Source organism: Brassica napus, chromosome C1, assembly GCF_020379485.1.
Source record: "Brassica napus cultivar Da-Ae chromosome C1, Da-Ae, whole genome shotgun sequence".
NCBI classification, from domain to species: domain Eukaryota; kingdom Viridiplantae; phylum Streptophyta; class Magnoliopsida; order Brassicales; family Brassicaceae; genus Brassica; species Brassica napus.
Genome location: NC_063444.1, coordinates 30,811,082 through 30,823,258, shown reverse-complemented (window position 1 = coordinate 30,823,258; position 12,177 = coordinate 30,811,082). Strand labels below are relative to the sequence as shown.

The 12,177-nt window shown below is 36.4% G+C and overlaps 1 protein-coding gene and 1 non-coding gene across 3 annotated transcripts; one reads left to right on the top strand and one right to left on the bottom strand.

Annotated features, from left to right (window-relative positions):
• Window positions 1-4,212: 4,212 nt before the first annotated feature.
• LOC125581212 lies at window positions 4,213-4,315 on the top strand. Its single transcript, XR_007318916.1, has one exon. It is a non-coding gene; the product is annotated as a U6 spliceosomal RNA (small nuclear RNA).
• Window positions 4,316-7,508: 3,193 nt separating this feature from the next.
• On the bottom strand, window positions 7,509-10,364 carry LOC106374751 (protein PLANT CADMIUM RESISTANCE 9-like). 2 transcript variants are annotated; one of them, XM_013814709.3, is made up of 4 exons: window positions 9,802-10,364; window positions 9,610-9,681; window positions 8,737-8,946; window positions 7,509-7,918 (listed from the first exon to the last, which is right to left on the bottom strand). In XM_013814709.3, exons 1-4 carry the CDS (start codon window positions 9,893-9,895, stop codon window positions 7,857-7,859), a joined length of 438 nt encoding a protein of 145 aa, XP_013670163.1. In that variant the 5' UTR covers window positions 9,896-10,364; the 3' UTR covers window positions 7,509-7,856. The 2 variants fall into 2 exon arrangements, with proteins under 2 accessions (XP_013670163.1, XP_022549993.1); XM_022694272.2 differs by lacking the exon at window positions 7,509-7,918 and having other exon boundaries at window positions 7,958-8,946.
• Window positions 10,365-12,177: the final 1,813 nt, after the last annotated feature.

Genomic DNA, 12,177 nt, shown 5'->3' with positions numbered 1-12,177 from the left:
TGGATTCGCCACATCTCCTATGGATACTTAGCGTGAACTACTGCCACACATACTTTCCTTAGACTCTATATGCTTTCCCCACCCATGCTTAATTGTAACCTTATTCTTTCATACTTTCACTTATCTTTTCACATCCTTATCATTTTCACTTATCCCTTCCCATTCTCATTCACTTTTCTTTTCATTTAGACTTGTACTTGGACTCATTCACTAGACACCACCTGTTATCGGTGTCACACACAATACACATTGCACTCAAGTTCTACTTCAATAACATTAACAATCATTACTCATCTATCAGCTTAGCATTCATTTCTCTCAAGCATCCTAACTTTAATCACAAACCACTCATGGGACTACACATCCAAACATACAAGCATAAATTACCAATCAATCATCGCTACCACAACTCCATTTCAGTTTACTAAGTCCCATTTAACAATATGAGGGTTCTTATGCATCGTGTTCCATTTCATCTAACATCCTAGCAATAATCATGATCTATCATCCTAGCTTTCAAACAGGGTCTAATCAACCCTAACTCCAACATAAAGGAGTATACAGTACATGAGAACAAGATGGGTTCAAGACACTCCACCTTAGCCTAGATCTGGATCCGGATCTGGAAACAAGAGACAAGGGAGAGGAGATCTGAACAGATCTGGAACAAGGAAACAAGAGAGCTGCGAGATCTGACCACCACCACCAATCGGCTGCAACCACCACCACCACACGGTACCGGCGAGGAGGAGGGAGAGAGGAGAGAGAGAAGGAGAGAGAGAGAGAGACGGCGCAGGGGAGAGAGAGAGAGGCTTGAGAGAAGAAGAGAGAAAAGGAAAAGAGAAGCTTGACGGCTAGGGTTTCCTAGTCTCTCTAAATCTCTGCAGAGCTTCGCTCAAGTTTCAGAATGAGAGAAAAGTGAGAGGAGGCAGCTTCATTTATAGGAAAAGGAGGAAACCCTAGGTCATTAACCCCAATGGGCTGCAGTCCTAACGGGCTCTTCTTAAGAAATTTTTGGGCCAGGAACCGGGCCGTTACAATTCTCCCCCACTTGAATGGAATTCGTCCTCGAATTCTGTGTGTCGATACTACAACTCTAACATCCCGAACCCAAATGGGTAAACAACTCGTCCTTTGAAATCTAATGGTTCATGCAACAGACCAGGTTCCATATTCCTCAGGGAGATCCAACGTCCTCTTAAAGCCCAAATCGATTCTCCAACAGCGTTCTCATCCCTAGATTGCTTTCATCTCATATGCATTTCCATATCTCCACCACTTTTGTCGACGTAATTCTCTGATGGTCATGTACCTCTTCATCCTTTCATAAAGCAGCTCACCATCCACAATTATATCTGCTAAGCGGTTTCCTGGATCATCTCAGGCTCGAGATTCTGATATCCCCCACTTTGGTCCAACATAAGGGATTCAACATGGTTGTTCATACAATTCTCATAGGGCATATCCATTTACTCGACTCGTAGCTAATGTCTTGTATGGATTCAACTAATATCAGATCCATTAACCAACTTCCTCTCTAAGCTCAACACACATATACACCACATAGGTTGATTGCCATGTCCTTGGCGACCCAACAACAAAAATATATTGTTATCATATTCCATTTCCATTTGACACATACAACTCTTTGCATCAATCATATACGGCCTTACACCCCACTGTTCTTAACTAACAAATCTCAACTGCAAAGCTCCATTAGAACCCTCTTTATCTTTACCCATGGCAATTCCTCTTCGAATTCTGATAAATCTGTTTGCTGCCCACTATAATGCCCATTGCGACCAATAAACTTGTCCCATGATCTCTTCCTTCATCGTTGCGTGGTACCCAACCACATCTTCGTTGATTAACTTAGCGAGCACTTCATCTCACAAAACTTAACAAGCTACTCCCAAGTACCATCACACTCTTCGGGTGGAATAGAATATTGTGTCTTCGATCATCACTACCGCGTGCTTATCTTAATATGCTTGCGGCATCGTACATCCACTTCACGTGAACATGTTGCGCATCAGTTGATCCAAAGACTCACTTCTACAACTGGTAATGTCCATTACCAACTCGTAATGTTGTCTCCTGAATATTTTTCTTTGATATCAGAATCTGGCAATACCGTAATGTCAAATCGATCTTAGTAAACTCCAAAGCTACTTGCTGTAGGTTCCAACAACTCAACGAACTATATGGTGCTAACCGATATGGTTCCTTTGACTAGACGATGCTCTGAATTTCCGCTCTACGGTGTATGCACTAATTCAGTTCCATGGGTCCTTAAAAATGCTCAAAAGCGTCTGCATACCCGGCTACTACAGCAATGATATACAATACTTAGAGCTTTCACTTCCAAATACAAATCATTCTCCTTTTCACTTAACTGTTCAGCTTTCAACATCAAGATAGCTTATATACATATCCTAATCCTTATTCCATTAAGGACTACTCTCCTCTCCTATCGAGGATTATGAGTACATGCCAATACAATACATTAACTCCATGTGCTTGGTCCCGGTCTGCTTTCCTAGTTCTCTTCCTATTCATTAATCTTTGACCTCCGTATAGATTCTCGCTAAGCCCCGATGCTATCCCTAACATACTGCAACATCCCCGAACACTGGTACACCTCTAAATACGCATCCCAAAATTATGTCACTTCATATCATTCCAAACTCCAACCCCAGCTGGTCTCCATGCAGGTTCACACTGTCGAGAGATATTAACACTACCACATACACTCCCATGGTCATCATTCTCTATACTCCCTCGGTCCTAACCCGTGTTACCCCAATTGAAATTGCCCTTGCCGGGACCGGTAGTTAGGATAGCACTTCAACTGTGGATCCTACTAGTTGAGTCCAGCAGCCCCGACTTGGTGTTTAGCTACTCCGCACCAAACATATCCTCATCCTCTGAGTCCTTCGGTCTGACCATGTTTTCCTTGATGAACGAGCCTCCTATCATAACCCTACTGGTTGTACTGGTAGTATGCTCCCATCCATTATATCCTAGTGTGGTTCTTCTCGCACTTCCGCTCTTGTCACAACAAAACTGCCTTGTGGTAATGGCGATGTCGCAAGTTTCCCTTGGGCTCTGAGTATGTGATGGTTGGTTAGCTTATGATCTTCTTACAACCAAAACTATAACTCTGCACCTTTCTAGATTAGCTCATGATCCCAGTAATCTTGCACGTCACAATTATTCTTCATATCGGTTCTCATTTCCTTCAAGAAGCGGTGAATCAGTTCTCGCCCCCTTAGAGGGTGCCCGACAAATCTCCCCAGGGGGTTACATCCTTATTGTATTCCTTTACATTCATGTCTCTCTGGCGGATATCCTAGAACTAGCCCTCCATTAGATATATGTCTTTCCTCAGGAAATACTTTCATTGACTTATGACCTCAACTTATTTCACTGCACTTCTAATGTTCCTCCAAACCCATGATATCCGCCACAACCTTCACGCTCTCGGTAGTTACATTAGTCGGGTTTCCATCTCTGGCTTTCCTCCAACCACTCCAACTCATGTGTCTGGCGATGAAACTTCGTCAATGGGCGTCACTGATAGGGTACCACCTTTCCCTTTATGGTGTGCTGAGTCCGAATGTAGATTGGGTTCCACCATGCAGGTCCACGATACCCGTAATTGTCACTCTGGTTCTTACTGATTGTCGAAGACATCTTTCAAGTAGACATCCGATCAGAACCATACTAGAAGTATAAATATAGTGGGTGGCTTTGAAATCGTTTTCAGAACTTTTAGGAGAATCAAAACTTTCACAAACTCTTTTCTTTCAATGAAAACAATTTTTTTTTTTAAACGACGGAAATGCTGATCCCTTAGGACGGAACTAAGGGATCTTAACCCGCTCTGATACCAATTGTAACATCCCGAGTTGTGATATGTGAAAAGGCTTAAGAGAATTGATTTGGCTACCTATGTCACCAAAGTTGACTTACCTTTTCCGGAACACATCCTGAAAAAACTCCAGAGTTAAGCGTACTTGAGCTGGAGTAGTGGAAGGATGGGTGACCTATCGGGAAGTGATTCGCGATAGCGTGCGAGTGAGGCCAAAGCATGGGAAAAGGTCGGGTGGTGATTGCAGGGTCAGTAAACAATGATTTCGAGCCTTGGAAAATTAACGGACCGACCGTCAGATGGGATGGGGCCCACAGGCCGAGAGAGCGGGTGTGGGTGTCCCTTTGGGGACATCCGATAAAATTGGAACGATACAGAGAAGATTAGCATGGCCCCTGCGCAAGGATGACACGCACAAATCGAGAAATGGTCCAAATTTTTCACTTATAACGCCCCGACCGCCCACAGCTAATGGGCCACCCAAGCCCGCTCTCTCGGCCCGTGGGCCCCATCCCATCTGACGGTCGGTCCGTTAATTTTCCAAGGCTCGAAATCATTGTTTACTGACCCTGCAATCACCACCTGACCTTTCCCCGTGCTTTGGCCTCACTCACACGGTATCGTGAATCACTTCCCGATAGGTCACCCATCCTTCCACTACTCCAGCTCAAGCACGCTTAACTCTGGAGTTCTAAACGGATGTGTGACGGAAAAGGCAAGTCAAATTTGGTGACATAGGTAGCCAAATCAATCCTCTTAAGCCTTTCCATATATCACAACTCGGAATGTTACAATTCACCCCCTCTCAAAGAACGCAACATCCTCGTTGCGCCCCACGACAGGTCTCAAGACGCCTCTCGGGTCAGAACCGAGATGGCTAACCTGGCTCTGATACCACTTATAACGCCCCGACCGCCCACAGCTAATGGGCCACCCAAGCCCGCTCTCTCGGCCCGTGGGCCCCATCCCATCTGACGGTCGGTCCGTTAATTTTCCAAGGCTCGAAATCATTGTTTACTGACCCTGCAATCACCACCCGACCTTTCCCCGTGCTTTGGCCTCACTCACACGGTATCGTGAATCACTTCCCGATAGGTCACCCATCCTTCCACTACTCCAGCTCAAGCACGCTTAACTCTGGAGTTCTAAACGGATGTGTGACGGAAAAGGTAAGTCAACTTTGGTGACATAGGTAGCCAAATCAATTCTCTTAAGCCTTTTCACATATCACAACTCGGGATGTTACAATTCACCCCCTCTCAAAGAACACAACGTCCTAGTTGCGGCCCACGACAGGTCTTAAGACGCCTCTCAGGTCATAACTGAGATGGCTAACCTGGCTCTGATACCACTTATAACGCCGCGACCGCCCACGGCTAATGGGCCACCCACGCCCGCTCTCTCGGCCCGTGGGCCCCATCCCATCTGACGGTCGGTCCGTTAATTTTCCAAGGCTCGAAATCATTGTTTACTGACCCTGCAATCACCACCCGACCTTTTCCCATGCTTTGGCCTCACTCGCACGCTATCGCGAATCACTTCCCGATAGGTCACCCATCCTTCCACTACTCCAGCTCAAGTACGCTTAACTCTGGAGTTTTTTCAGGATGTGTTCCGGAAAAGGTAAGTCAACTTTGGTGACATAGGTAGCCAAATCAATTCTTTTAAACCTTTTCACATATCACAACTCGGGATGTTACAATAGTTGTCGATGTTCTCATTTTTTCATACTTTAGAACCACATGTCTATCTTTGTATTTGCCTCACATATTGGGATATTTTAGTAATAGGATGGAATGGGGATGACTCAAAAACATCTTGGAAACATTTCAAGCATTGAGTGGATTAGTCATGGCTTTTGAGTCTACATAGGTTATCTGGATTTCGGATTATCCGAGTTAGGGTGTTTTAGAAAATTTAGGAACCAATACTTTTGTACCGGATCTCTATTTTTCTAAGAAATCTATAACAAAACCAAATTACTTTTGTTTCAGATTTGGTTAAGGTTTAGACCCATAAAAATCTTTAAAATCGCGAAATAGATCGAGACAAAATGTTAAGTCTCTCTTAATATCACTGACAATAACCAACAAATATCCAATCACCCCAAAATAAAAATATAGAGATAAACTGAGACGGAGAAAAATTTAAACAAAATAACATAGTCTCTTTGCAAGCATCCAAAAAATGGTTTTAACAGAAAGCATAAGCGATCATAAAATGGCTTACTAGTCAACGTAAGGTCTGATTGGTAAAAATCACTTAATCATAGAATTGTGGAAACATAATAAGTTGCATGAATTTTTAAATCTATGGAATGAAAATTACAAAACTATTTTTTTTATGATTGTGTATATTTTTGGAATGATTTAATACATTATGTCAATTTTTATATACAACTAATTTCTTATAAAAAGAATAAATATTAATAGTTCAACTAGTTACTACAAAATGTGAAAACAAATTAAATTTATTAAAACTACTTCAATTTTATTATATTTATTAATTTTTTTAAATATGTTTGTAATAATAGATAGACGTATTATAATATTCAAAATTCAAATAATACTATAATTTTATTTATAACATAACTATTTATCATTGAATTTAGGGGCATTTTCTAAAACAACCTAAATATTCATTTTAAACCTAAAAGTGTACTACATATTCAATCAAATTCAAAACCAACCTAAAGATATTGTAAAAATACTTTAATAACCCTAATGACCAAACAAAAAAAAACAGAAATGTATTTTATGTTTTTGTCCTTCGGAATTCTACACGTAATAGAAAGGAGTCTACACATTTTGATTAATTTTTAATTTTTTTAGTCAAACAAAACTAAACTATTTAACGAAGTCAAAATTTTGGTCAAATGTAAAACTGAAATTTCATAGACTTCACCTGCACTATAGACTTCCGATGAACTTTACAAAAAGTCAGTTTTGGTCAAATGCAAAACTGACCTTTTATAGACTTTTCGGGCAGTCTACGTAGAATTCATTGGAAGTCTACTATGAAAAGTCAAAAGTTCGGTCAAATGCAAAACTAACATTTTTTACGTAGATGTCTTAGTAAGTCTACCTATATTTTTTGTTTTTTTTGTCAAAGGTAAAGACGTAGACTTCTGGAGAAATCTGTGTTACAAAATAATTTGTTTGGCCAGTTGCAAAACTAAACATGTGCGTTGACAAGTAGACTGCATCGTAAGTCTAAAGAAAATTGGCGTACACATACAAAACAATTTACTAACACGGTACAAATCTAAAAATAACAAAAACCATGTAAATTGTTATTTTTTTCTGGTGTAAAGCTTGTTTCAAAAATGTCCACTATCCAAACTCCAAATATGAGCAAAAAGAAGTATCTTTGACGATTCAGAAATGAATCAATTCGAAAATATAAAGTTTGTGCTTATGAAAATGAAATTTATAAGAGGTTTTTAGACAAAATTGGAAAGGAAATGAAGATTTGTTGGTTTATAATGAGAAAAAAATGAATAGAAATTGTATTCTTGTGCTTTAAGAGCTAAAAATGATGGTTCATGGTGGTTCAAAAATTGATGATAATGGTATTGTTGTAAATAAGAAAAAATATTTAGGACCTATTTGTTTTTTTTTTGTTTTCTTTGGAATGAATATTTTACAAACAAAATTACAAACATTTTACATAACTTTTTTAAAAAACCCAATATATATAGAGGGTATTGTATAATTGTTTTTGGATGTGTGTATAGTTGTTTCTCTAAATCAATTATATGGGTTCATATTTAGGATCTATTTGTTTTACGCCCACATCGAAAATCAAATTACAAACAAGATTACAAAACTTTTTTTCAAAAAAAAAACAAGATTACAAACTTTTGTTGTTAGAGGGTATTAACATATATAGAACATTTTACAAACAAAATTACCATAAAAATATTATGTTTCAAGCATCCAATTATATATATCACTATTTGTCGACGTTACATTATTCTTCTTCAACGTTCCATGCTTGACGCTACAGACGGCGGTGTCCTTTGGTCCATGTTTCCTTGCCACCCTTTTCCATATTCATAAAAAATTTCTTTGTATTATTACTGGTAAACTTATATATTTCCGTTTTATTTTAATTTTTGTAAATTAAATTCATACTACCATGAATTATTTTGTCTAATATAAAATTATAAATTGTATTAATTTTTTTCAAGTGATTCTAACTTGTGTTAATAATTTGACACTTTATAAATGATGTTACATATCTTATGGATAAACATACGGGTATTTTTTTTTTTTTTTGTGTCTAGAGTTCAAACCTTTTTTAGTACAGAGTGTTATTCATTGAACACAAAATTTTAATAGTCGATTCTGAATATTAACAGACATTATATAACAGAATCCTGAAATGATCTTGAAAATATATATACTAATACATACATTGATCTATTTTCAAGTTTGTTTAATATATAAATCTGAATCAATGAATCACTCATGACATCATGAGCCCGAGACGTAGAATTAGCTTACAAGACATGCCAGCTGGTTTCCTGATATAAAATTCTATGTGGTTAAAGTTGTACTCTTAATTTTTCTTTAATAATCCAAGATAATATCTTAGTCGTTGAGTTCAATATTTCTCTACATATAAGTGTATTGTGTGTAGGGTTTCCAAAACAAAATATTTAATACTGAAGAATGGTACTCTAATTGGTTTGGGACGGTCTTGGATGGTGGCTTTGTAAGTGGCGTATACATATATATGTTCTTAGAAACCTTCCCTAATCAATTTCTTTATAGTGAAATAATCGTAGCGGCGACAAACACGTTTAAATTCAGAAATGGCATCATTGCTAAAAAGAGAAGAGAAAAGAGATTGGTTACCTAGAGAGGGATCAAGACCCCGATATTTGAGTTCGCGGTGTTCTTGAGAAAGAGCACATGAGCAGCAAAAGAAGTGGATTGCGCCATCCGAGCAAGGCTCCTCGGGCAACGAGTATTGGTTCCTCAACTTGGCTCTGTATTTCGAAGCATAGTACCATCCACATCCAACTTTAGACATTGCCACCAACATTAATCCAGCAAGTCCTTGACCTTTTTTTTAAAAAAAATCATAACCCGTTTATATAATCAACTTTCAAAAAAAAACTTGGTACATTTATCGAATAAAATAATAAACTGCACATGTGTATATAAGCTGCAGTTGGATTGTTGATTTTTTTCGAATAGAATAATAATGTGAAATGACATATTTCATTAATTTCATTTTTTCACCGTTTGACAATTGAAATGAAGTATTCGTTCCATTAGTTCCACAAATAATAGATAAAATACAAAGAAAACTATTTTATAATAATTTTGGTTATGAAAAAATGAAATGAATTCTATTCCATTTTTTATGTACTACATTCATATCATTCTATTTTTTAATTCTACCAATTTCTTCTTATTTTACTAGTTACAACCATAGTTAAATGGTACTGATGAATAGCGTTTTTCAAAGTTTAAAATACAGTTATGTATTTCCATTTATTTATTTATTTTTCTTTTTATTCTTCGTTTTGTTATGTCCATAAATTTATAGATCAACAAATTTGACATTTCCGATATTTTTTTCCAAATAATAACCAATTGATTTTTTTTTTTTGAGACCTGGCTTAATTGAAATTTGTTTTTATATGTGGTTTACGTCATTAAAAATTCCGTATTATATTTCATCTAATTAGCGATGTGAGATTATAGTGAAAGGAGACCTACTTGTTTCTCCTTTGTCAAGAATCTCAGCGATCCTCCCAAACGCAACGCAAGGACAAAACCATGTGAAGTAACCTTCATACACAAGCAAGAGCAAAGAAATAGGTGTGAGTAAAACGAATCTTCTCTTTTTTAAAAAAATCTCTGTAAACTTGTAAGAAATAGAACAGTTATAAAGTTAAATGATATTATTACATGTAGAGATATCTTCTGAGAAACAATCGTATAAACCGGTAGTCCATTGCCCTTCAGTGACTTTCCTCTCATCTTTCCCTACGTTTTCAGACATTTTTTGTTTCAACAAATAGCTGAATGAAATAGTTTTAGATCATTATCTTCAACATGTAGCTATTTATAGATCCTTTATTTATGTTAATATATTCAATCAGTCTTACTTTTGAATATTGACTACAAACTTAATATATATTTTCTTGCTGGTCACAAGAAAATAAATATTTTAGATTTTGCAACGTCGTGGTCACTTGTTCCAAACGAGAAGACTGTTCTTTCCAAGTAATTCACAAAATCTTGTATAATTTTATTTCACTAGTAAATTATAATTCTTATTTATTTATTTCATTTGATTTTTGCTTTCTGTCAAACTTCAATTTTTGAAAGACTTTATGTATTTCTGAAATTGTCAAACACATGATAGTATAAGAAGAATTGATCAATACCCATATGGAGACAGAAATGAAGAATATAACCAGAACAAAACTTTAAAAAAACCAATTAATTTTTTTGGAAGAAAATATCTTATAAAAACTTTAAAAAAACCAATCAATTAAACTCAACACTCTAGTCCGAAGCACAAATAGTGAATGAACAGAGGGCATTATCACACGTAGAGGTTACGTCTTTACCGTCAATTTCAGGTAGATGGTATTTCACAGATGATTCCTGGAAAGAGAATAATATTTTCTCCTAACAGGGTTGTTCAGTACTTTAGAAGGGTTCGATGGGCTGATGGAGGCGAGGAATGTTCGGGCTAGTCTTTCTCCTCTCCATGCGGAGATTGAAACACTACTCAGGGCAATGGAATGTATGAAGAACTTACGTCAATTTCAGGTTACGTTTGCAACGGATTGTTCTCAATTGGTCAAGATGGTTTCGGAACCAGAAGAATGACCAGCTTTTGCAAGTTATTTGAAAGATATTAAAACACTGAAAGAAATTTTCTTCCAATCAGAGATCGTCCATCTACCAAGAACGCAAAATTCAAAGGCGGATAGTCTAACACGCAGTGTAAGGAAGCAATCGTCTTTCATCGTTCACATGGATCAATATCTCCCGGTTTGGTTCACAAAGTCTGTATGAGTTTGTATAAGTTTGTATAAGTTGATGACAAAAAAAAAATTTATAAAATGAAAAATTAATATATTTGACTATACTATAAAAGTAAACTATTATATTATATTATCAACCATGAATTTTATATTTCCTCTATATTTTGGATTTAGGTATAATTTCTCAAATAATGTTGAAATGAAATATATTATAATATTATATAGCTTTAGTTAATTTATAATTTGGATTTTGATCGTCATAGCTCTTAGAATAAACGATGTACTACACTATACGTGAAGCAAATAGTATAAATAGTCATGTGTAATAAATAACGTTTGCATTTTGTATAACTTCAATGAATGACTAATTTTAGTGGATGATTGAAGAATCACTTGTAAAAATCTTCGATATATTCATGGACTAGACACGGGTTTTTAAAGCTAAAATAAAATATCTACAAATTAGCCACCAACAAGATACAACCACAAAACATTAAAAAACCAGTGGCTAAACCCAGGCTAAGTTAGCCACTACTTAGCCAGGAAAAATATCTGTGACCAAACAAACTAGATTTAGCTATATTCTTTTTTTTTGGAAACTTTTTAGCCATGTTCTTTATGTGGTTATATGTATAACCACTACTAAACCATGATATCTAGTTGCTATTGTCATGGTCATCCTTTACCCATATTATAAAATTGTGGCTATTTCTTGGAAATTAATTCCATATACCTGGTACCTTTCTAAATGAATTCTCACTGTCCTCTTTCTATTCTCCCTACCATTTTATTCTTGCACTCCTCAAAGTAGTCTTTCTCCATTTATTTTTTCAATTAAATAAACCAACTATAATTCAATTACCTACATGGTCCACAAGACAACCTTAACCAGTGAGAACTCAGTTGGTCCACATGTCCTTCTTCTTCCTCGTACTCTCTCCTCCTTTTCAACCTCCATTGAAAATTTTGAAACTCCTAAAACAGGTAATTTTTGTTCGTTTGAGATGATTTTGTTTTGTAAAATAACATTAAAATGTCGTGTATATCATGGGCAGTGTTTAAAATATACGATCTGATGAAAATTTGAGAGATTTAAAACGATTTCAAAAACTGTATTTAGGGCTTTCGGCTATTTTTTACGTAAGTTTTTGATGAATTTTTAAGTGAAATGTTATTAAAAACAAGTGTATATCTCGGCTAGTGTAAAAAAAAGAAGATCGAATGAAAATTATGAGAGATTAAAAAAGATTGTGAAAATTGTGTTTATAGATTTTGGGTATATTTT